The sequence below is a fragment of the Cibotium barometz genome, chromosome 32 (assembly GCF_041138505.1).
Source record: "Cibotium barometz isolate CiBa-2024 chromosome 32, ASM4113850v1, whole genome shotgun sequence".
Classification (NCBI taxonomy): domain Eukaryota; kingdom Viridiplantae; phylum Streptophyta; class Polypodiopsida; order Cyatheales; family Cibotiaceae; genus Cibotium; species Cibotium barometz.
In genome coordinates this window covers 12,822,845-12,848,441 of record NC_141077.1, presented here as the reverse complement: position 1 = coordinate 12,848,441, position 25,597 = coordinate 12,822,845, and the positions used below count along the sequence as shown (strand labels likewise).

General features: G+C 45.5%; 2 protein-coding genes across 3 annotated transcripts in view; both read right to left on the bottom strand.

Moving 5' to 3' along the window:
• Window positions 1–1,501: 1,501 nt before the first annotated feature.
• The window catches only part of LOC147619837 (DHBP synthase RibB-like alpha/beta domain-containing protein), a 61,885-nt gene continuing 37,789 nt past the window's right edge, over window positions 1,502–25,597 (bottom strand). For both annotated transcript variants that reach the window (XM_086825684.1, XM_086825683.1), the window contains exons 3-9: window positions 14,689–14,742; window positions 3,571–3,595; window positions 3,349–3,471; window positions 3,066–3,232; window positions 2,872–2,953; window positions 2,687–2,785; window positions 1,502–1,823 (exon numbers count right to left, since the gene is read on the bottom strand). In XM_086825684.1, the coding sequence (XP_086681810.1) occupies window positions 1,737–1,823; window positions 2,687–2,785; window positions 2,872–2,953; window positions 3,066–3,232; window positions 3,349–3,471; window positions 3,571–3,595; window positions 14,689–14,742 (637 nt within the window). In that variant the 3' untranslated portion in view covers window positions 1,502–1,736. The remainder of the gene's footprint in view (window positions 1,824–2,686; window positions 2,786–2,871; window positions 2,954–3,065; window positions 3,233–3,348; window positions 3,472–3,570; window positions 3,596–14,688; window positions 14,743–25,597) is intronic.
• On the bottom strand, window positions 20,966–23,834 carry LOC147619838 (uncharacterized). The gene is made up of 2 exons (XM_086825682.1): window positions 23,227–23,834; window positions 20,966–21,717 (listed from the first exon to the last, which is right to left on the bottom strand). Exons 1-2 carry the CDS (start codon window positions 23,782–23,784, stop codon window positions 21,211–21,213), a joined length of 1,065 nt encoding a protein of 354 aa, XP_086681808.1. The 5' UTR covers window positions 23,785–23,834; the 3' UTR covers window positions 20,966–21,210.

The window sequence follows — 25,597 nt, the reverse complement described above, 5'->3', positions numbered from 1 at the left end:
TCATGCCTGCGGCTGCACGGGGTTGACACTCCACTATTGGCTCAACTTGACCATGGGGTTCTCTGATTCCACACAGGCAAAGCTTAAAAACACTCAAATTATTTGCCCAATTCTCTTTCTATGATTGGGGGAAAGTTGTTCTGTCGGAGTGGGAGTAGAGGCAAGCCACGGTTCTGTCATCCAGGCACTCCCACATGGAGAGGTCATGATTGGCGATCTCTTTGCCATTGAGAGGGACCTCTCAACGATTCGTCTCTTCCCTCTCTCACCAACCAGCCCCCCTCTTCATCGACTCATCTCCTCCCTCTCCAACGATTCGCCCCCGTCACTTTAGCGACTCGCACCCCTCTTTTCGTGAGCTGAGCTCCCCCTTGAGTGTATGGGCTTGGTGAGGCCACCTTCTCATGCCTAACGCGGCTGCACGGGGTTGACACTCCACTATTGGCTCAACTTGACCATGGGGTTCTCTGATTCCACACAGGCAAAGCTTAAAAACACTCAAATTATTTGCCCAATTCTCTTTCTATGATTGGGGGAAAGTTGTTCTGTCGGAGTGGGAGTAGAGGCAAGCCACGGTTCTGTCATCCAGGCACTCCCACATGGAGAGGTCATGATTGGCGATCTCTTTGCCATTGAGAGGCCTGAATCAGACCGTGACGAAGATCTTCAAAGCCGTCGCCCTGCCTTTCCTGTCCAGCCAGCTTCCGTCCGACTCAGCATCGCCAGTAACCTCCATTTCCAGGGGAGAGCCGCCAGCAACGCTATACGACAATATGGCTGGATCGTAATTATGAGGTGTTTGCACAACCTCAGATTGACAAGTACGTATACTTCCGTTGATCATTACGTTAGTCATTGCATGACAGTTTTAAGGTCCAACATATTGATCAACAAAACTATGAAGTATTTTTCCACTGTTTTTAGATGTACTTTAATGAGAGCCTCTCACTTTGGGGGTTCTCGAATATAAGATAAAAGAATGGTTTCACAAAGAAAAAAAAAAGAGAGAGTGGGGGAGGGAGGCAGGGAGGGAGGAGATGCTCACAAGTCTTCGAGGGTATTCATGTTTATGACAATTGCACATACAGAACACAACACATTAACACAACACATTTATGAAGTGGAACCATGGTATTTTCTTCTCCTCCATTCCTACAGGGCTTTTATGGCAGCATAGTGCCCCTGATTGGTTGAGATCTCCGTACCTTTTGGTTTGAGACCTCCCTTCGTATGATTTTATTTTACTTAATAGAAGTCTCGAAAAGGAAACAAAACAGGTAGCTGGGAGAAAAAATGGGCAGCAAGAGTAGTGTGCAGCAGGGTAGGCTAGGGTGGCATGAGCAAGTCGGGTTGAGGGTAAATGTGTGTAGGGCCTGCACAAACATGTATGAGAAGATGAGTCTCCCTAGACGCTAACGTTCATTCATTTAAAATATTACCAATTTTTTGTGTGAAACTTCGCATCCCACACAAAAGTCTCCCTTATAGCTGATCCATGTGCTTGACAAGAAAGTAACTGTAAATATTAGTAAGTCCTCCTGTTAGATTACATTCCCAACAATAGCATTGGGAGAAGAACATCCAAAAAATGGTCTCTTTTCTTTATATTTTTAAAAACAGTACAATTAGTGGAAAAAACTCACAAAACCACGTAACATCGATGACAAAATGGCCAGTTTATTGTACAAATTTACAAAGGAAACATCAAACAGAATGCACTTAGATTGCGGCTTGCGTTACGCATAGGGATTAGCTGTTGCAAAGTCGGATGGGGCTTCAATAGTGCTAAAGGGTTCCATAAGCATCCAATCCTCTACAACTCCCTGCAAAATTGAAAAAAGATCTATATTTTATGCCACAAAGTCATACTACCACAGAAATTTAGATCCAAGACCTCTGCCTGTACACTCTCATTCTACCAGGTTATGTTCCTCTTATCTCTACCCTTGCATGTCGTTTCTCTCTATTTAATCCTTGTTTGGCACAAACATTACCAGGGATTTACAGGAGAATTGGTTTACAGGTATGATGCCTAAATCAGATTGTCTCATTCACCTCAACCCTAAAGGAGATGTTGTTAAGGCTCTAATGTAAGACCCTTACTTCCCAAACGAAGTCTAATCACTGACTGAGCACTGCTTAATAATGTTGGCCAAGATTACCAGCCTGACATTGTAGCTGACATGGTCGGATTTGACTCATGACACTTGGAGTGGATTCATGTATATACATGCAGGAATCTCTATCCTTCACCTGCTGATCAAGATGGTGCTTGAGCTTATGGGCAGTTAATTTGCAGTTGACACAACTGCTGTTCATGATGCTTTGCCTAGGTTTTCAATTAATGGACCCCATCAATCGTGCCATTGCTTCTGGCAGAACCTGTCTTTGACTCTCCCTCTAGCTCTAGTTCTGGAGTCACCCTTCTGATCTTGCGGGCACACATCAGGAATATCATAAAGAACCCGTCTACATGACAAGTTTGGTGAGCTTGTTGCAGTGAGGATACTGAGGACACAAAGGCCTTTCATAAGTTATACAACCGAATCCTCAAGGCTGCAGAGACTGGACACAAAGCACCCTAACTTTGCTCCATCGATTCAATATTAGCACAGATTTGAAAAACAGACTCAAAAGAAGACTGGGCCCTACATCCAAACTCCTACATAAATAGCCAGAAGTATACCTTGCCGCGTCTTAAGAGTCTGGGCTTTGTTCCCGTCATGTCCACCACAGTAGATGGATCCGCAATTCGCACACCTCCATCAACTACAAAGTCCACACCCTGAACTCCACAACCACATAAACATTACAATCTAGATTTACACTTGATGCAAATACAGGCCATGCAAAACCGTGACCTTATCTTACCTCTTTACCTTCTGAAGCACCATAGGTATCGGATATAATAACTGGATCTAGCAGCCAATTATCATCAGCTGGCCTTCGCACACTGCATGTATATGCAGAACTATTAGGGCCTACAGCACAGCATTATGGTGAACATCATGCTATACCTGTCCCTAAGCATAAACAGGTAATAAGAGAATTCAGAACTCTTTTACCTTGTACAGATCAAAGGGCCATCCAGTTCCCTCAGAATAGCTTGACAAATGACATCATTTGGCATGCGAACACCCACGCTTTTCCTTGGTGCACAGCTCTCGGCACTTCCACCAAAGTTTGTACATTGCTTAGGCATTTCCTTGCTAGCAGGGAGTATAAATGTATACTGTAGGTCAAAAGGGTGTCATCAATTAAAAAGAACTGAATTTCTGATTCAGATTATGTTTAACATCCTCTTATGTCCTAGGATATTGATAGTGGATCAAGAAAAAGCATACATACTGGTCCCGGGAGGCACTGGCGAGCAACACGGAAGATATTGGTATGACCTTGACTGTTCCCGCGTGGAAAGCCAGTTGTGTATGTGTCGATGTCTTGGAAAGATCGACATAATATACTCAAAGGCTGATAACAAACCACATCATCCATTTTTAAGACAAGGAAATACATGACGAATTTTCTGAAGAAAAGCTTTTAAGACTGTTAACCAATTAACAATGTTACCTTTTTGGGATCCATGTTCTTTATCCTACAGAACAAAAAAACCGTCTCATCAGTGTACCCTTAAGCATAAAATCTTGTATAAACATCCTAAAATATGTTATGTTGGTGGGTCCTTGCCCACATGACTAAATTACCCCGCTGTCCAGCAGGGGGCATGCACACAGTGCACACACACAAATACATTCATACATTCATTCACACATTTATATGTGTACATATATGCATATGTGTGTGTATATATATATATTTATCTATATATGTATGTGTGTGCAGGGCTTCACTCTGTACATTAATATAGACAGTGTTTTTACAAAAAAAGAAGAAGAGGTATGTATATATGTGTGCATATATACATATATAGATACATACACACACACACTCGCACACACACATATGTGTATATAAAAGGGCTCCCTTTGGGCCTCATAGAGGGCTGGACCCATGAATTTGCAAGGCATGTGGGATTCTCCACTCTCTTGTCTACGTGGTGGCCGCTGCCTTAGCTTTTTTTAAAATAAATATGTTAGGGGCTAGAAAACTGTGAGAGAGTGTGTGTGTGTGCACATGCATGTTTTGGGGGATTGTTTTGGAAGGGTTGTGCTACTCATCTCATGTTGGAGTCTTCTAAGCAAACCTAATGGGGGTACTTAGTAGTGTTTAAATGGGTGCATTAAGGACTGTAAAACCTCTGCAGAATTCAAGGTTTGGATGAGCTAAAGTGGATGATAAGGGAGGCTTACATGTGTGTGTGCATGGTTAACGAGTGAAGTGCTTGCACGTGTATGTGAATGGGTGTGTACTACCATCTTAGGAACCCTTATTCATAGTATTTTGGAGAGTGTTGAAGGTGCTGAGTATGATTTGTGCAAAACATGTGCATTTGAGTGCAAGGTGTTGCACACTCTTAAGCCAACCAAGGGAAATAGAACAAGACTTTGCATGCCATCATCAAGGCCTCTAGAATCAGGAAGTGGAAGCTAGAGGGCCACCTTGTGGAGCATATATTGATGCCAGAATGAAGAATATCTTACACTATCATGCAAAACATGTTTGGTGCCCTTGTCAGCGCTATGCTACTTCAAACCAAGGATGAATGAACTTGAATAAAATATTTTCTTGTAATATGCACACCAAGCCTAGTAGTCCATTGGCAGCTTCTTTGCCTAAGGGATTTGTAATAAGGAAGTTGAATACATAATGAGCAGAGTTTGGTCTTTTGTTTATTCCTGTAAGTTCTTGAATGTGTTACTAGTTGTGAGTGGAAGAGAGCACGAAGGACCCTTGTTCCCACCAGCTACTCCTAAGTGAATGCTTTTTAAGGGCACAAATCAGATACACTCCGGACCCTCACATTTTTGATGCAGTGAGCCTGGATTGGCTCCAATCTGATGGAAGGGGTTAACATATTTCTAATGCTTTACAGACCAAAGGCAGGTACTGATGGCCAATGAGGTGGTAGCTCAAGTGGTGAGATGTTTGTCTTGGGACCGGGAGGTCCTGGGTTCAAACCCCCACTAGGTGCTCCCTCGGCGGCATCACCTACAGGCAGAAAAAGCGCTTTCGGGCGGTGAAATGCGCCTACAAGCGGTGAAAAACGGAAACTACGGGAGGATCTTGGGCCTAAGGCCAGTCGGGAAAAAAAAGGGCAGGTATTGATACTGAAGATTTCTTAAATGGGTATTTACGTACATGGCCATGCGCCAATTTAATCAGGTTGCCCGGCTTGGCAACTCTCTGCACTTTTTGGAAGGTGAGGCAACCACATGCTATATGGAGTTGGTGTGTGCGCGCGCATGCGCACACTTTTTTTTTAAATTTTAGTAAGGATATATTACTAGTGGGAAGTGCGCACGCGCACACACACACACACACACACATACAAATGTACGTACTATGTGTGTATTGTAGCAGAGCTGGCTGCCCAGCACACTATATGGTGGCTCTTCTTTGGACAGTATGTCCGGTGTCCTCGATGCTCACGGCGCAACACAGAAGACACTATGAAGCGGAACACAACATGAGGAGACACGAGACTCTGGAAGGAATGAAAACACTTGCACTACTCAGAGAACACTGATACATGTCCTTCACTGTACCGTGCACACTTAACAGAGGTCACAATGAAGAGGATGACACAGCTCCAGCTGATGATAGAACAAGGGGTACTAAACAGGTACAAAGTGGTATCAAGGATGAGCATGAGGATGTCCTCCAAGTGAGATAGGGCTGCCGAATAAGGATGTCCTCCAAGATGGGACGAGGGGCCATATATGCCTGAGGTCGAGTCGGTGGCATCTCCTATCTTTGGTGGATGCCTTGGGTGGCATCGTAGCCTTTGGTGGAATCTCCTATCTCTAGAGATGCCGGTGGAGTGTCAGTTGGTGCCGTTAGTGCCGTTGGAGCCTTCAATGCACCTCCTTGTGTTGGTTGTGGTGGTGCATCTCCACTTGATGATCCCAATACTTGGTGCCTCTGTTGACTCACTGTGACTGCCACACAGTGACGCTATTGCGGTGGACAGTCCACCATGTGGACATCTAGGTGGAAAGTCCATGTGGGCACCCTTGGTGGCTCCAGGTCGCTCACCACTAGAGTGCTCACCGGCCTTGGTGAGGAAGATAAAAGTAAGTTGCCTTGAGGTTGACATATGGAAAGTATGCATGATGTGGTTATTACATTATGCAAAGATGCAGGTATGTAGGTATGCACTGATTACGTTTTGGGACATACAATGATGAAAAGAGTGTAGAGAACTGATTACATTATGCAAAGATGCAGGTATGCACTGATCACATTATGCGGAATACAATGATGAAAAGAGTGCAGAGCACTGATTACATTATGCCGAGTACAATGATGAAAAGAGTGCAAAGCACTGATTACATTATGCTGAATACACTGATGAAAAGAGTGCAGCTGATATTAGGGCACCATCTTCCCCTCTTATTGCAGCCATTGTCAGAGCATGGAGAAGCATGAGATATTTTTTGCGACAAAGGCTTCCTAGGTCTTTGGACGAGACTGATCGACAACCTATTATGTGGAACAAGTTCATTAGGGATGAGGCTGGTCGGCCACTTGGTGCATCTCAGTATATGAAATGGTCAGGATGGGAGAGATGCGCATACACAGTTCTTGCTTGGAAGACCTTTAAGAGTCTTCCGGAGGATCGGAGAGTTGCATCCACTCAGCATCTTAGGGGCTCTTGCATTCGTATTGATTAGATTGATGCAGCTATTCCGCATGAATGGCTTTCTGGGACCTTTCACGGCGGAGACTATCATCCGAAGTTTTTTCAAGGATAGGCATACCTCTGCAGGTCATTGCTCTGCCAGGCCAGGATGATACAGATTTCCTCATGTATTCTATCATGCCTGGTGGGAGATTGAGGAGATGTAGTATGGAGGAGATCATACCAAACACTAGGCTTAGTCCAGTGAGGATTGTTGGTCGCTCGGGGAAGCACTGGTTCATTGACCCTTCTCCTCAGATAGTGACTCATGGCTCTTGGTGTTTGTGGCTATATGGTGGCAGTCCTATCAGATATCTTCAGTGGGATCCAGGAGAGTGGGAGTGGATTGATGCCTTCGATCCTTTGAAAAGCCTTCCTTTTTTCAGTTTCACTGTTTGGAATGCCACGCTTCTCCTCACTTGACAGATGCATAGGATCCCTACTCTCAGGCCTCATTGGGAGACCTATGATATTTCTCCAGTGATACAGCGCAGATATTGGCATAGACTTTGGCACTCATACAAAAGGAGCCAGATCTCTCATTTCTTTTGGTTATTCTTACATGGTGGTCTCCCCACCAATCAGTGGAGATTAGTTTTCGGTGTAGCACCTTCCTGTCCTAGATGTGCGACAGATTCTGAGTCTGTACAACATTGTCTATGGGGGTGTAGCATTGCACAGCAGATTTGGGGTCCTGTAGCCCAACTTATGGGCAAATTGAGTGGCTGAGCCATGCATGTGACTTGGGGGGCAGTTGCTTGGCTCTCCTAGTCCGGTCCACAACTTTTTTATGAGGGCAGTGGTACAGATTCTGTTTTTTTCATTCGTAGAGGTATTGCCCAGCATGGTTTATTGCAGGATGTTCCTCACTCTAATTATACACCCCCTAGACAGAGGATTGACACCAGTTGGGAGATTATTGCCAGTATTACAGCATGGTAGATCTGGAGAGCTAGATGCCAGAGGCTATTGAGGGTGTCCAGATTTTTGGGTCTCAGTGCATTAGTACTATATGGGGTGATATCATCCACACTCTTATGGCTACTTGGGCTCGCATTCAGGGGCCCTCTCGTTCTGCGCAGGCGAAGCGTGTGATATTTATGCGGGAATGGGACCATGGCATCTTCTTTTCCTCTAGTACCACAGGTCTTACATGGCATCATGATGCTCCTCAGTGGTTGAAATCACCTTACACATTCTCTTCCGGCTTATAGCTGTGATTGTTGTATGTTTTTCTCATACTTAATAGAAGTCTCTTTCTGGGAAAAAAAAAAGAGTGCAGACAAAAATAACATCATAAAAAGATGGTATATACAACTGAAAATGTCCATCATGAAATAGTGTATCTAAATACTGCCAGAAGTAGTGCTAGGTGCGCCAGAAGAAGTGCTAGCGCCAGCTGATGAAGAAGTGGGAAGACCGGTGAGAAGGAACTGGAGAGGGCGAAGAGATGCTCGGAGGGTATCCAACTCTGTAGCTTGGGCTCGTAAAGAGACCAGCTCCCGATTCTGCTGCTCCATGAGATCACGCAATCTGACCACCTCGTCAGTGCTGTGGAAAGATGGAGAGCGGAGGTGGGTGAGCTCGGACTCTGTATCCAACAAGTGCTGCTCTAATGTGGAGACGTGAGCCTGGAGACTACGGATGGTATCCGCAACGTGGCGGGTGCGATCCCGTTGACGGCGGCGATCAATGGATAGCTCAAAAATATAGTCGGTGAGATACGCCGAGTAGATGCGAAGATCTGTGGAGAGGTTATCGAGATCCCAAACGATACAACGAGCTCGACGAGGGTGTGGCACTGAGAGTTGCTCTTGGGGGTCAGGAAATCGGAGGCATGGAATATCTCCCACATAAATGTATGGAGCACCGTAGGAGAATGGGGAATCAGGAAGTTCGATACGCTCCGTGTCCTCCTCCCGATCGACACGGAGTATCACCTCATGCGGGGCTCCGAGAGTGGGAGCACGCAGTGATGGCCCTCCAGAGCCGATTGTAGAGGTGACAGCAGGGATGGTGGTAGTCACCATTGAGGGTGTCGCTTGAGCAGCTGAAGGAGCAGGAGATTTTCGAGAAGATGGTGTGGTGGAGAGGGCGGAAGCAACTGCTCATGAAGATGGGATGGTGGAGAGGGCAGAAACAGCTACTAGTGAAGATGGGATGGTGGAGAGGGCAGAAACAGCTACTAGTGAAGATGGGATGGTGGAGAGGGCAGAAACAGCTACTAGTGAGGGTGGTGTGCAGTGGGATGATGTAGGGCTGCTTATAGTGGGTTTAGGTGGAATGGGTGGCGGAGCGGGGGAAGCAGTGCGGCAGCGAGAGGATGGAGGGAGATCACGTAGCACTCTAGGCCGGATGCAAGATACAGAAGGGGTGGATTGACGAGGTTGGTAAGGCGGGGGAGAGGGAAGAGGCATGGGTGGCTGCTGTAGAAGATATGTGAGAAAACGAGCAGAAGGCCAAGTGAAGGAGGTGGCGTCGGGCCTACTAAGTTGGGTACGAAAATGGTGGCAATGAAGGCGGAGGGACTCATAATACAACAGATGACAGAGTGGAAAAGTGTGACTCGTGCACAAACAGTAGAAGGCCTCAGTGTGATGGATGGAGAGGAAGGGCAGTGGAGCAGTGGGGATTTCACGGGCTAGAAAAAAATAGTGAAATAAAACATAGAGGTGGACAGTGCCCGCGGGAGCTGGGAAGTGAAGGGGTGGGAGCTTGCAGGGCAATGGTGGCGGCAGAAAGCTCAACCAGGGAAATATCCAGGATGCGAGCGTTGGAGCGGCGGTGAAAAACCAAATGTTCGGGAGGCCAAAGGAGTTGTGCAATGTAAGCGGAGGCAAGGCGTTGCCCATTAGGCAGTAGTGGGAAGGTGCTGAGGAATGAGGCGTAGAGGGACGCATCAAGGGTAGGCAAGGGTGGAAGAGAAGGTAGACCCTGCAAAACCAAAGTGGCTAGCTGGGTGGGTGTAAATAAGTGGGTAAACTCTGGGAGTTGGAATGGATGGGGATCAATGAAGTATGGTGAATGGGTTGGTACGGGATGGAGTGGCAGGAAGGTGGAAAGGTTGGGTGAAAATGGGAGAAGAAGAGGGAAGGCGGACAGATTGTGGAGAAGAAGAGGGAGGACGGAGATGGTGGTGGCGTATAGGTGGTGGATGGGGTCGGCTGGAAGGGGGGCAGTACAACCTTCTCATCCGAAGAACTCGAGGAAGAGGAGGAATCATATGAAATTAAAGAAGGGGTGGAAAAAGGTACCTTGGAGACCACGGTGGAGGTGGGAGGTGGAGATTGTGGTGCAGTAAAGTCGGTACCTGGTAGAGACGACCGCAGAATGGAACCAGGATTCTCCACCGCTGTAGAGTTTCCATCGATGGCCATTAAAGATGCCGACATAGAAGCTTGGGTGTCGTAGAAGGGAATGCAGCGGCCGGGGGAAGCGGGCGATGAAGTATTGGTAAGGCCATCATGGTAGAAGAGAAAACATTGGCAAACAAGGTAGAGGAAGGAAAGGAGGAAGGACGCCTGAAGTTTTTTTTTGGCCTTAAAAAAAAAAGATTGGTAATGGGGAGGAGGAGTCTACTGACTCGGGCAGGGAGGAGCAAGTTGAATACGGAAGGTGAGTTGGGACAGGACGAGGGTCGTCTGCGAGGGAAGGTTGAAGGGATTAGTGGGTGGCCGCCAAAGGGGGTGAGTGGGTGAGGGGATGCCCAAAGGGGTTGGGCGAGGGGAAGAGGATGCTGCTAGGGTCCGGGTTAAGGGGATGCAGCTAAAGGGTTGAGGTGTGGGATGTCTGAAACCAGACGGGGACCTGGAGCAATAAACAGAGACGTCAGATGCCAAACAAAGATATGAAAACACAGTGGAAATAACCAGAAACAATCTCAAAACACTGCATTGAGCCGCAACGGCCAGCCCCTTGTAGGAACTGCTTTATTCCGATGAATAAAAGGGTTACAAACAAACCAAGGTGGGTGCAAAACTGCACCGGATTTTCCACAAAGATTCCTCAGCAAACACTTGCACAGGAATCAAAGCACAAACCGCTCCAAGAACCAATATGAATCAACAGCCCGGTGCGTTGTCGAACCCAACGCCGAACTCTGTGCCAAAACAGCCTTGAAAAAAGGCTCTCAAAACAGTCCTTGATACCTCCAAAAACAGCCCCTGAATCAATGCCCAAGAGGGAGTGGTGAAGAGAGAGGAGAAGAAATGGCCCAGCTGCTGTACCTCTGTACAACCTGAGCAAAACAGAGAGAAGAGCCCGCCCGACTGCTGTACCACTGTACGGCCTGCACATCAGGAACAAGAGAGAGAAGAGAGCTGTGGTACTGTTCGGCCTGATGTCCGGCAAAGGAAAACAACTGTTTCTGTACAGCCAACACACTGCTGTTGTTGTACAGACAGCGAAGAGAGAGAGAAAGTGTGCTGTCCACCTGTATGGCCAGCAAAGAGAATCTGCTGCACTTGCTGTGCGATCAGCACTCAGCCACCTACTACAGAGTATGGCCAGCGAAGAGGAGAAGAAAGCTGCCCACATGTACGGCCAGTGAACAGAGAGGAAAATCTGCTGCCTGCTGTACGACCAGCAAACTGGGAAGAGAGGAAAAACTGCTGTAGGCCGGCGCTCGAAGAAATGAGAGAACGTGATGTTGCCACCCAACAATGATCATGCCTCAAAGCTATTATAGAGACGACCCACCCAAAAATAGATGTGCTTTTTCCCCTTTTTGTGCCAAAAGTGGCAGCCTCTCCAAAAATATCAAAAATACCCTTGTTTTTGGGAGTTATAAACAGCCGCCACATATATATATATATATATATATATATATATATATATATATAAGCTTGCAAGATCCATGCAAAGTTAGGCACCCACTTGAAGTATTCACACATGGCTTAAAATTTTAGGTCCACCTCATGTATATGCTCCTTGTCCAAATCCCCATATGTCCACCCACTTAGAAGTAAGTGTGAACAAGTATCTTTATAAACCATAAGTGAGTAAAAATCCTGTAAACTCATGTCTTGTAATCCGTCTTCAGATAGAGACATGCCAGATAAGCCTTCACACAAGTTCTGCAACAAGCCTTGGCTTTACACAGGCGTCTTCCATCCTGTGACTTCCCTGCTTCTGTGTGGAAAATCCCTGTTCACACCTTGGCTCCGATTGGTGTATGATACACTGGTCAAGACTGAAAGGGACCAAATGGTGGCATCCCCGTCGTCTTATAAGATAGTTGTCAACAATTGTATAAACCTGGTATGAGTGGGAAAATACCCTTCAAGTATTGCAGATGGATTGCCATAATCTGATTATTAAGACCATAATTCCAAATCCACTGTAACCATAGAATACTCGGCAAAGTTGCCGCTTTTCTGAATGTTCAAGAATCTTGAATCCTTCCGGAAAAAAACATGAATACAAGGTAAGCACCAGGGTTGCTAGTCCTGAGAAAAAAAAATCACACCATGTCAGGCTACATTTGCCATACATGTACTGTAAGAAAAACACACCATGTTAGGCTGTATCTGTCATACATGTACTGTCATGTCAAGCCTCAAGCCACACATGTCCTGTCATGTCAAGCCTCAAAAGCCATACATGTTCTGTCATGTCAAGCCTCAGAAGCCACACATGTCCTGTCATGTCAAGCCTTCACAAGCCATACATGTTCTGTCATGTCAAGCTTCACAAGCCACACATGTCCTATCATGTCAAGCCTCAGAAGCCATATAATGTCCAGTCATGTCAAGCCTTCACAAGCCATACATGTTTTGTCATATTAAGCTTCACAAGCCACACATGTCCTATCATGTCAAGCCTCATAAGCCACATAATGTCCTGTCATGTCAAGCCTTCACAAGCCATACATGTTCTGTCATGTCAAGCCTCATAAGCCACATAATGTCCAGTCATGTCAAGCCTCAGAAGCCATACGTGTTCTGTCATGTCAAGCCTCAGAAGCCATACATGTTCTGTCATATGAAGCTTCACAAGCCACACATGTCCTATCATGTCAAGCCTCATAAGCCACATAATGTCCTCTCATGTCAAGCCTACATGTTCTCTCATGTCAAGCTTCTCAAGCCATACATGTTTTGTCATGTCAAGCCTCAGAAGCCACACATGTCCTGCAATATGAATCAACAGCCCAGTGCGTTGTCAAACCCAATGCCGAACTCTGTGCCAAAACAGCCCCGAAAAAGGCTCTCAAAAGAGTCCTTGATACCTCCGAACACAGCCCCTAAACCAATGCCCAGGAGGGAGTGGTGAAGAGAGAGGAGAAGAAATGGCCCAACTGTTGTACCTCTGTACAACTTGAGCAAAACAAAGAGAGGAGCCCGCCCGACTGCGGTACCACTGTGCGGCCTGCACTTCAGGAACAAGAGAGAGAAGAGAGCTGTGGTACTGTTCGGCTTGATGTCCGGCAAAGGAAAACAACATATTGCCATTTGATATGGTACAGCTATTTAAAATTGTATTGAAACTCACGAAGATTGGCACGAAAGAAAGCATAAGCATCTAGAGAAGGCTATCAAAACATAATATGGTTCCTAGCCTTCCAAATAGTCCAGATTCCAGAGTGCCCAATATCTCATCTAGATCATGAAAGTGTCAAATCTAGCCATGCAAAATAGCAAAACACTAAAAATCCATAGGAGTTTTCCTCCTTTGAAGGATGGAAAATGTCCTTGGAGATTGTGAGTTAGTGCTTGCAAGAAAGTCCTTGACTCTGTGCAATGCCAAAGAAGATGTGGTACAGACTCTACATGTCGTCCACACCTACAACATCTATCATGGAGATATGTTGTTTTGCCAGAAAAGTGGAAACTGGAAGTATTCCCACAAGGCATCTGCATAAGAATAAATGTTGTTTGAGAGGCAACTTACAAACCCAGATTAGTCGAAGCCTTTGTTTTCACCATTTCGCATTCTTATGCATTTCCCACATAAAGTATTAGCATAAGGCTGGATCCATGGGGAAGGAAGCAACAATTTGTACACATTACTGAAAGCGCATCCAATCGAAGAGGACTGGTATGACCAACAAGTTGCCAATCATGAAGTCTATCCTTATCTTCCAGGGGTGGGATGGGTTCAAAAGGCCACAACAGTGTAGTAATAGTTTTCCATACTCGCATGTGATGCAGACCCAAGTTATGTTTACCACAATCTTGTGGAAAGGTCAACAATAATCCCTTATTTATTATGACAGCTGTCACAATGTTGAATCCAATGGAGGCCAAAAAGTAGGCCTTTGTCTCTCTATACACACACTTTTTTTTTTTGTAAAGGCTATGTTCACGTGTGTGTGTCTACACACACACACACACACACACACACACACACACACACACACGTTTTGGTCTGTCTATTTTGAAATACACATCAAACATGTACTTCGCATGGATAATAGATAATGATTGCACTCTGTGCAAACATAAGAAGATATTTAGTGATCTGAATGACTACCATTTTCATTAAAAGATTGTTTTTATATGCATATCCACACACATACGCATATGTATATATATCTATATCCATGTGTGTGTGTGCACACACGCGTGCGTGTGTGTCTACATGCACACTCTCCTACATACACATAGATAGACAGATATATATGAGTGTGTGTGGGTGTGCGTGTGCATATGTACACACATGCACGCAACACACATAGGTATGTATGTATGTATGTATGTATGTATGTATATAGATAGATAGATAGACACACACACACACGAGTGTGTGCACGTGTGCGTGTGCATATGTGTGTAACTCGAACAAAATATCAAGCAGCTTTTTGACTTTTAGAAGCTTTATTTGGATCCAGGTCTACTACAGAATTTGTCACGTCATTTCAAATTTGATGGTGAAGGGAGTAAAACCTATAGATGCGATCTATTGATGTTGGAGCCTTGAGATCGCACACAATTGCGTACCTGTCCATAACAAGTTCAAAATTAGTAGAGAGACTTGTTAAAAGAAGACGCATCAAGGCCACAACAAGCTGAAGACTAACAACCAGAATATATTCCCACAAACTCATCGTATATCTGAAAATTTTCACTGGCAAACCATGTTCTTTTTCTGTCCACGTCTTGCTATCAGATCACATGCAGTAGCAAAAACAGCCTTGCATTGCAAGCATAGTCACAGGAAGCTTTCTTTCCGAGGTTTTTGAGGTTTTGTAAGGAAAAATTGTGCTCCTTGAGGAAAACCAGCAATGTTTCAAAGTAAGAATGTTTTAAAAATAACAAGATATTTCCAGAAACAACCAGAAAACAAAATTATACACTGCAGTAGTGCTTTGGCAAGAACTTAGAAGAGAGGAGGAAGAGAAACCAAGGAAGCGGAGAAGAAAGTAGGTGAGGATGATAAAGAGAAGATGAAAAACACGTTGCTCAGATTCCCTATCTATTTATGCACGAAGAGCGGGGTGGGGGTGTTGCATTCTGGTTGTTGGACCCAACACTGGTGTCAAAGTGTGGATGTAGGTTCAGTTTTGCATGCTGTCTATTGGTCTCAGGTGCTTATTTTTGTACGTTAAGATTCCTGTCAGTGGTATCAGAGTGAGATTTAGACAGTGCCATCCAGGGCTAAAAATGCAAGCAGTGTCTTTGGTGTTGTGTTTCAAGCAATTGATGGCCATTTCGCATTCGTACAAAACATATTGATGAACAATTGAGGAGGAATAGTCACCGAGTTAGCTGCCCTGATTTTATCTATTTCTCTAGCATCATCAGCCATTATGAATCTAATTATGCTCTTACTTCTTTAAATGGCAGATGATGAATCAGCGATGTTAGTTTAGGTGATCTACATCCATATCTTATGGAGGTCACCTTTATCCTTAGTGGATTATTAGATAAAGGCCTTGGTCTAAGGTTCTAGCATTAGGCTAGAATGGTGGCTGGGTGGTTCTTGTAGAATCTCCACTAATCAAGGCACCTCCCTATTGTGTAAGAGAGGTGGAGTAGATTTAGGAAAGGTGGAGAGAAAAGTAGACCTAAGCACCTAGCTCATGGAGGCCTATAATTTCAGCTAGCTCTCACTCATTAAATAGTGTAGAGGGTACTTTGTGATGTACCCTCTTTTGGTTAATATAATCTTGTGTGATCCTTCATGGAAACTATGCTCTCGTCTTTATGAGTTAATCATTGTGTTTAGTCTCATTCATTATGATGAATCTCATTATGCTTAGTGCTAATCAACACTTTGTGTATGTGGGTGTTAATCCAAGCTTAATGCTTAATCCATTTGCCCACTCTTAATCAACTCACTCTTTCCTATCAATTGGTATCAGAACAATAGGTTTGCATTGGGGTTTTTTTAACCTTAGTGATTAGGAGCCTTGATGAAGAGAGGGCTATTATCTTGAGAGAATAGCATCTCTATTAGAGCTTTTGTGAGATAGTTTGAGTGGGTAATTGGGCCTGTATTAGATTCAGTTAGAGAAGCTTTGTGTATCTCAACCCCTTGAGAGGTGAGAAACTCCCTTGCACTGTGGCAAGCCAAGTGAGAAAGAGAGAGAGAGAGAGAGGGAGCTTCATCTCATTTGCGGATTTGAGCTAACACCATCAACTTAATTCTCTGAGTGAGAGAGGTAGGATTGGACCCATTTTGCAAACTTGAAACAGAGCTTACCTTCATCAAGGAACCAGCTCATATACTTGGTGAGTGAGCGCCTTCTTTTGTGAGTAAAGGAAACCATTGGTTCAAGTAACAAAACTTGTGATTTGCAGCTCATTGTGGAGCTTCTATCTGCTGAATATTTACGCACCTGTCTGCTGCAAGTTTGAAACAGAGCTTACCTTCATCAAGGAACCAGCTCACATGATGTAAGCGCTGATGAATGCTGATGTAAAACGCTGAATGTAGCAAAGAGGGCTGCTGTCCCACTGTGTGGCCTATTGCAAAGAGTGGGCTGGTGTCTCGTGATGAGGCCAGATGAGAAAACGCTAAGGTGCTGTCATGTGAGGGTGAGGATGATGAAGCTATGTGGTGTAGAGCCCGGCAGAAGCAGCAGTAGCAGCATATGAAGTGGTACCGGATATGATCAATGATGGTACATTGAGGTGAATGATGAGGCAAAGCTATATATACTCAGGGGGAGTGCTGGTCGGCCAGCCTAAAGGCTGTCGGCCAGCAGCCAAGACAAAAATCCCCAAATAAAACCAAAAATACCTAGAAAAATCCCCTTTTTAGGACTGGGGAAAATACTAGTTTCACACACCCCCTCACAGGCCAAAAAGGGGACCATGAGAGAAGAGAGAAGATGATGGATGCCAAGGTCCCACAAAGCCACATTGGCAGAAGGAATGTATCCCCCTCTGGAAACAAAATCTAATAAAGTCAGAAAGGGCGATTGTGATGGCAAAGCTGGTGAAGATGAGTGGATGTACATGGGTTGATTGTCTCCCAAAGTAAGATCTTGAACGGGGCTCTCCATTGAGTAAGAAGTCCCATTCCCTATGTGGTATAGATCAAAGTTTGGAGAAACAACTTCTAGTGAGAAGAATGGGTCCTCCGGGAGTGCGGGTAGATGATCCATGTTGTGTGCTCTCGAGGTCTTCAATCCCTTTTCTCACCATAGCTTTGATACCATGTGAGGGCAAAAGGATGAAAGGACCAGATGTACGAGAGATCAGAGCAAAACCACACAGCATGAAATATGTGAGTGAGTCTATATATAATGGTGAGTGAACATAACCCACCTTGATAACATTAGATGCCTTATAGACCAGCTTAGTGGAGCTGGTGTTATAATTGATGAGGAGGAAGCACTGTTTATACTCCTCTCTGGCATGCCCTCTTCATATGAGCAATGTGTTTCTGCCATAACCGATCATCCAAATCTCACTCTTAACTCAGTCTCGTCATCACTCATCATGGAGGAGACTAGAATAGAGGCTAGCAAATCCTCTCTCTCTCCAGGTGTGGACAAGTAAACTTATGCAACAGGAGAGAAGAAGAAGAAGGCTCCAAGGATGTGCTTTTACCTAATAAAGAAAGGGCATGTGATCAAAGATTGTTACAAAAGGAAGAAGGACGAGGGCGAAGGCAAAGAAAAGACCAAAGATAAGGATGGAGAGAAGGCTAAAGACCAAGGGAAAGCAGTGGCAACGGACTAGGCTAGCACTATCATTGAAGCTACTTATGTGTTTTAAAGCATGTGTTGCTACACTTCATAGCATGTATTGCTACCTTGTTATCCTTGTGGATACCTTAATTTTGTAATCCTTAGTGGATATCTTTTTCGCTAGTGGGCATTTTCATTTTACACTGTGTGTGTGTGTTCACTGATCTACACATCCTGCACGATATGTATGTAGATCAAGAGAGGGTGTTAGTTTAGGTTATCTACATCCATACCTTATGGTATAAGGTCACATTAATCCTTACTGGATTATTAGATAAAGGTCTTGGTCTAAAGTTCTAGTGCTAGGTTAGAATGGTGACACGTCAGGGGCTGATGGCTCTCCTAGGTGTCATGAATCTCCACTAATCAAGGCACCTCCCTATTGTGAAGGAGAGGTGGAGTAGATTTAGGAAAGGTGGAGAGGAAAGTGGTTCTCGGCACCTAGCTCATGGAGGCCTATAATTTCAACTAGCTCTCACTCATTAAATAGTGTGTAGAGAGTACTTTGTGATGTAACCTTTAAATAGTGTGTAGAGAGTACTTTGTGTTGTAACCTCTTTTGGTTAGTATAATCCCGAGTTATCCTTAGTGGAAACTATGCTCTCTTGTCTTTATGCATTTGTCTCATTCATTATGATAAATCTCATTATGCTTAGTGCTAATCAATACTTTGTGTGTTTGTGAGTGTTAATCAATACTTTGTGTGTATGTAAGTGTTAATCTAAGCTTAAGGCTTAATCCATTTTCCCACTTTTAATCAGCTCACTCTTTCCTATCAAATGAAAGGAAGGGGCAGCAATACAGAGAAACCGAGCTGCAGAATAGGCACTCCAACTTGCCTGATTGGTTATAATTGGAAAAACAAAACATCTTGAAATGTCAGCTGTAGTTTGAGAAGGACATGGAAGGTAGACTTTGACAGGGAGCTGAAGAAGCAGGCACAAAGCAGAGGCAAGAGCTCAGCAAGAAGCTGAAGCAGATCATCGACATCGATAGGAAGAATCAGAATTACTTTCGCGAGAAGCGAAAGAAGATCGTACAGGAAGAAGCTGAGGGACTTTGGCTTGAGGCTGAAAAAGACAAGCAGCATGGATGGGAGGAAAGAAGAAAGACATTCATTTGCCTTCTTCGTAGTGATGGAAGCAGAAACCAAATGAATGCATCACTACGAAGAAGAAAGAAATTCAAACCTCATCAACAATCGCTGATTGACAGCTTGGCCTTATTAGGAGCCGGTTCCTTAGAAAAACCAGCCAGATCACATGCACTCAGCAAAGTAGCCTTACAAGGAAAAGCTTCACCAATGGAGGTGACAGCATAAATCAGCCAATTTGAGTCATAAATCAAACCATGTAAAAGGAAGGTTTTCCTTGCCCTCGAGACTGAGAGTGCTCCCCCTCATCTCATGGGCCACCTAGTCGACTACTACTCTATTGGAAATCAATGCTCCACCCTCATCATGTTGGCTGCACCGGCTAGCTCTACATTGTAAGGAGTCCTTTACGCCCAGCTAAACTCGGTTTGGACACTGGGGTGAGGCCACATGTAGCCGGATGGTTAAGAGACAGCTTAGGTAGGTTTGGCATTATGCCAATTCCGATAGTGGGATGATATACACATATCATACTGCATTAAGGGTAGAGGGACATCTTACCCGGACACACTATCCTCGGGTTGGGGAGCCCAAATGAGCACCCAGATGACCTCAGATGGGTCTCGAAGCTACCCTACGACCGTATGTGTCGTGTTTGGTCTATTACTACCTTAGTCGGGTGCTGTGGTTGGTTGGGTCAATGTAGAGTAGTCGACATGGGCCAACCTAGCATACGATTGCCCTTGGGTACTACGTAGGGATGGGTTCAACAACTTCCATATTCACATTATTAGCTGAAATGGAGGTAGCCTGTCCATACTAAAGCCATGCAGTTGGAACCAAGCTGTCATCTGTGCATACCAACATGATCCGTCTCCCTGTGATGCCAACTGTCGTGAAGACTCCAGGGCTAAGCGAGCATATCTGTCTCTAGGGAGAGCCCAAGTGCTATGTATAAAGGAGACTGATCCGAGTGAGTGCCTCTACTACCAATGGGGGGGGCAGCCATCTCTGCACGGATAATATCATGTGGTACGGAGGCCTTGGCCCTAATCATCCGGCAAATCATAGAAACCAAGGGCCTCTCCATACATCTCCATCCATCAGTGCTAACAGCTCGGCTGTGGTGATCCACTGAGGGTCCCCATATCTCCACTCCATACAGCATGGCTGAAGTGACCAAAGTGTCAAAGAGCCAGAGCTTTGTTCGAGGTTCTTGAAACTGAACCTACGAACACATCCTCTCTAGTCTCCCCAATGCTGCATAAGCTCTGGTCAATCTGGTCTCCATTGCTCTCCTCAAGGAAAATAGTGGGCCACTAAAAACCTCTCCTGAACCCTGCCTGCCCTGATGCACGTATGGCCTATCTCTTTGCCCATCTACTCAACTCCTGCTCAAGAATAGATGCATATAATCTAGCCAATGTGTGACCAATCATGATGGTACGACAATTCCCAGAAAGCATGGGATCCCCTGACTTGAAGATAGGAACAATCATGGACATATTCCAAGTCTCAGGAAAACCCTCACACATGGCTCGGTTAAACATCATAAGAGAGAGAGAGAAAGAAAGAAGGAAAGAAAGATTTTATTAACGTCTTCCAAAAGACCGAACTCGGCCTATGAGACAAATCGGAGTACCTGTATGGGGTATCCTCTGTCATCCCAACAAAATGAAAAAGTACTGAACAAAAAAGCTGAATCTGGGTGTGCAGGGGATGGAGCTCTACTACTACGAGAATGCAAAGCTATATGCATGGAGTATACAATCATGATATGCAACGTAGCTAGCTCCATCCTGTACCATACTGGGGGTATAAAATGGTATACATCAGTGAAGGGGGTGTCCACAGCTCCCTGAAGAACATGCCTGGGTGTGCTCTGAAGCGAGCCAGTCGCTCCGCACCCTCTCTGTGAAACTGACCTCTGATCTCTGTCATCTCTCTCTGGTATAGGTGTGGTGTTCGAAAGCCAGGTGTCCTCTGTCTCCTGCGGGCTCTAAGTGTCTCTGCTCTCCGGAGAGTAATTCCCTGCCGTGTAGGGGCTGGGAGGGGGATGGATCTCTGAAAAAATGTAGTAATCTGTGTCTGTCGCCCCCCCTCCGGAGCTGTCTGAGCCTGTAATAATGTCTCTCTGTGGCGCTGTATGTCTAGAATGTATCTCCCCAGTATGCGCTAGTCTATTGCCTCAAAGATCTGGCGTAGGGAATGTGGCTCTCTGAATAAAATGGGATATCTCTCTCTGATGGCTGTATATGCTCTGCATTTACATACATAATGCTCCTCACTCTCCACCTCCTCTCTGCACAATCTGCATACCCTCTCCTCTCGGGGGATCCGTGCTGCTCTGCCAGTCTCAATCTCCAATCGGTGTGATGAAACTCTGAGCTGACCAATAGCCACTCGGGAGCCGTGTGGTAAAAAGCCCTCCATGTATCTAGGCCTCTCTATAAATCCATCATCAGTGATACTCATGAAGTGATCTCTGTAGTATAGCATCTTCAGTGGAAGAGGCTGTGTAGGCGATATCCATGTCTCTCGTGTATAGAGCTGCCATAGATCCTGTCTCAATACTCTGTTCCTCTCACTATGAGAGAGACGGATATGTGGTGCATCCCTGTCATACTGGAATGGTGGTAGATGATCCATGTCTAGGCCATGCTGTGAGAACCAATGTGTGACCTGTGCATGCCATGATCCTCTGTCTCCTGCCTCAGCCAGCTGTCTAGATGTCTCAAAAGCTCTGTATGACAATCTGTCCTGTGGCATCTCTCTGAATCTGTCTAGCAGGCATATAGTCTGAAATATGGCCTCTACCATCATAGGAGGCGAGAGAAAGAAAGAAAGAAAGAAAGAAATGAAATGATATATTAACGTCCTCAAAAGGCCAAAATGACCTATGAGACGAAAAAGGTTACAACAATTGGTGGATCTGATACAATGTCTGTGTAAGAAAAGCTAAAACAACTAAACAACTAACTGAAACTGAAACAACAACTATGAGGAAAAGTAAGGTACTAGGAGCTCCTAGAGAGAGAGAGAGAAAGAAAGAAAGAAAGATATATTAACGTCTGCAAAAGGCCAAAATTGGCCTATGAGACAAACAAGTAGTACAATGATGTTCCTCCAGTCATCAAGAGGAAAATGGAGTGAGAATAAAATGTACATGACAACACGACCATAGGGGACTCAATGGTGGTGTACAAACGAGAGGGTGTGGATGGAGTACTAGGGCTACTAATGCATCTCTATATGCTGAAGGGGTGATACAAGTATGATATGTTATCTACTCCTAACTCCATCCAGTCCCATAGTCTGGGTACAATATGTCATACATCCGATCTGAGGATGCCGTAAATGTCTCGAACATGCGTCCTGGATCAGAGCGAAAATGTGCCAGCTGCTCCTGGACCTCCTGCTGGTGTCGAGACCGGATGGCTGTGATCTCTCTGTGGTGTAGCCGTGGTGTCTGGTAGCCGGCTAGTCTGGGTCGTCGCCTAGCTCGAATCTCCTCCGCTCGCTGAGATGTCACTCCCAATCCCAATGTGTGTGGCAGGGCTACTGGTGCCAATCTCTGGAAGAAGTCAGTCAACTGGGATTGTCTTCCTCTGCTATGATGTGCGGGTGTCTGAAGTAAGATCTCCCTGTGTCACTGTAGTGCTAGTAGTAGTCTGCCTAGCTGTCTCTGGTCCAATCTCTCCCAAATTTGTCTAAGTGATGTGGTCCCTCTAAAAACCTCAGGATAGCATGCCCTGATCTCCTGCAAAGCACCACACTGGCAAACAAAATGCTCCTTTGTCTCTACCCCCGTCTGGCATAATCTGCAAATGCGCTCTGCTCGAGGGATGCGTGCTGCTCTCCCACTCTCGATCTCTAGTTGGTGTGATGAGACCCTTAGTCGCCCAATGGCTACTCTGGCTCCATGTGATAAGTGGACCTCCAAGTATCGTGGTCGCTGGATGAAGCCGTCTGTGGAGGTGCTCAAGAAGTGGTCTCTGTAGTAGAGCATCTTCGTCGAGAGTGGTTGACTGGGAGATAGCCAAGTCTCCTGTATGTGGGCCTGCCAAATGTCATGTCTCATGACTCTGTTCCTCTCTGTCTGAGAGAGGCGTCTGTGGGTGCAGCTAGGTCATACTGTAAGGGTGGTAATCTGTCAATATCAATCCTGTGTGATGATATCCACTGAACCACCTGGGAGTACCATGACCAGGTATGTCCCTCCTCAGCAAGCTGTCTGGATGCCTCAAAAGCAGCCCGAGATACCCGATTTAGTGGGAGCTCCCGCATCCTGCGCATAAAAGATATAGTCTGGAACATGGCCTCTACTAACATAGGTGGTACAGCAAACTCCGCTCGAAGGATATCATGTGGTACTGAAGGTTTGCTGCAGATCATCCGTGAGAGCATCAAAATCTGAGGGCGCTCTATCTGTGTCCATGAGGATGTAGCCAAACCTGGTGCCCATATTGCTACTACATACATCAATGCTGGAGTAACTAGTGTATCAAATAGCCACCCCTTAGTACGGGGCTCCTCGAAGTGTGCCTGGTGACACTGGCGTTCCAAAATTGCTAGTGCTGCGTACCCTCGTGTCACTCTGCCTCTGGCTGCCTGTGCCATAGAGAATCTCCCTGATGAGCTGGTAAATGTGAACCCAAGGTATACATATGAGCCCACCACCTCTACCTGTCCCCGGGCTAGTGTAAGGATAGTCTGGCATCTGACTGCTGCTGATGTATGAAAGACCATAACCTTGGTTTTCCCAAGGTTCACTGTGAGTCCTCGCTCCGCACAGAAAGTATCCAGGGCCTGTAGATGCCTTTGTATCCCTGTCCGAGTATCCGACACAAGAATGATATCATCAGCATATAATAGAATGACAGTCGTACTTGAGATGTCAATCCCAGAGCCTCCTTCGTGTACGATGTAGTCTGCTACCTCGTCGATGTATAAGCCAAAGAGTGTCGGGGAGAGAGGGCAGCCCTGCTTCACACCAATGGTGCTGGCAATCATATCTGATAGTCCCCCTGGGCATCTAACTCGTCCAAACACTTGCTCATATAATCTGTAAATCCCCCACACCATGTCGGGGGGTATGCCCAGTGTCTATAAGCGGTGGAAGAGGCGCTCTCTCGGGACTGTGTCGAAGGCTTTGCGGAAGTCCACAAAACAGCAATAGAGTCTCTGTCTCCGTGCCCGAGTTTGGTCAATCAGGCGTCTCAAGGTAAAAATGTGATCAATAGTAGAGAAGGCTCGCCGAAAACCTGCCTGACCAGGGGCACGAAGCCCCTCCCTCTCAGCGTGTGTGCTCAATTCTGCCTCCAGGATAGCCCCATAGAGTTTGGCCAAGGTATGACCAATCATGATAGTCCTGTAATTACCGGGGTCCAACATGTCCCCAGCTTTGTGGATCGGTACAATAGTGTGCATCGTCCACTCAGCCGGGAAACCTTCTACCAGAGCCCTAAGCAATAAAAGGAGAGAGTGTGTCAGCTGCATAAATGAAATGCTCACCCTGTAAGCTGGTGTGATCCTGAGCTCTCCCATGTTGGAATCTATGTTTAGCTCGAGATACCATATCGGTAGTAAAGAAAACCGATGAGGTCGGTGGAGTCTCGGTGGGGCGAGGGATGAGTGGCTGGTGCGGAACATCATAAAAAGCCCTTCTGCATAACTCTGCCAGCGTTGAGGAGGGCTCTGAGAGAGATGCAACAGGAGGGCTCTGAGAGAGAGATGCAACAGGAGGGCTCTAAGAGAGACGATGGTAGCTTCAGGATGACATGAACGACAGCGGGGATTCAAAATAAAAAATGTGTGTGAGAGAGAGAGAGAGAGAGAGAGAGAGAGAGAGAGAGAGTGTGTGTGTGTGTATCGTACAGTGTGCATGATGCATAGATTTCATACCAAATCCATACCAAATCTTAAAATGCACTAAACGTCTCTAATATTTTTCTTATGCAAAAGGTAGTATATTACATATGCTTAGTACTAAAGCATTTTGCCAATAATATGTACACCGTAGGTACATTGACAATGTCATTGGGAAAGGAGCGAGATGCAACAACCTTTACAAATTGCCAATTTTTTCTGCCCGGGCCGATGTGGACATACCAATAAGCTGCGGCATGAGAGGTTTGGGCATCTGAGGTATGTAGTCTTGAAAGAGATGCAGAAAAGTGGGATTGCGGCACATCTACCAGATTTTTCAAAGATGCCACATGCATGTGAAGCTTGCATGATAAGCAAGCATCATAGGCGACCATTTCCACAAGAGGCCAGCTTAAAATGCCAACAAATGCTCTCAATGGTTCTTCCTACTTCATGTTGCTAATTGACGACTACATTAGGAAGATGAGGGTATTTTTTCTAAGGGATAAGGCCGAGGCTTTTGAAAAATTCAAGATTTGGCAAGCAACAATAAAAAATGAGGCAAGAAAGAAATTGAAGATGTTTCGGACACTGGGGTGAAAATTTCAATTCAACGGAATTTACAGCCTACTGCAAGAAGCAAGGAGTCAAGCATCAACTCAATACTCCTCAAAGTCCAGTGCAAAATGGCGTT

Bases quoted from the DNA above. Each gene is read 5' to 3' on its own strand.
- LOC147619838 (XM_086825682.1), bottom strand. From the start codon at position 23,784: ATGGTCTTTCATACATCAGCAGCAGTCAGATGCCAGACTATCCTTACA. The intron at 21,718-23,226 runs GTGGTTCAGTGG...TGGCATGCACAG, and splicing joins CCTGGTCATGGTACTCCCAG to GTCACACATTGGTTCTCACA.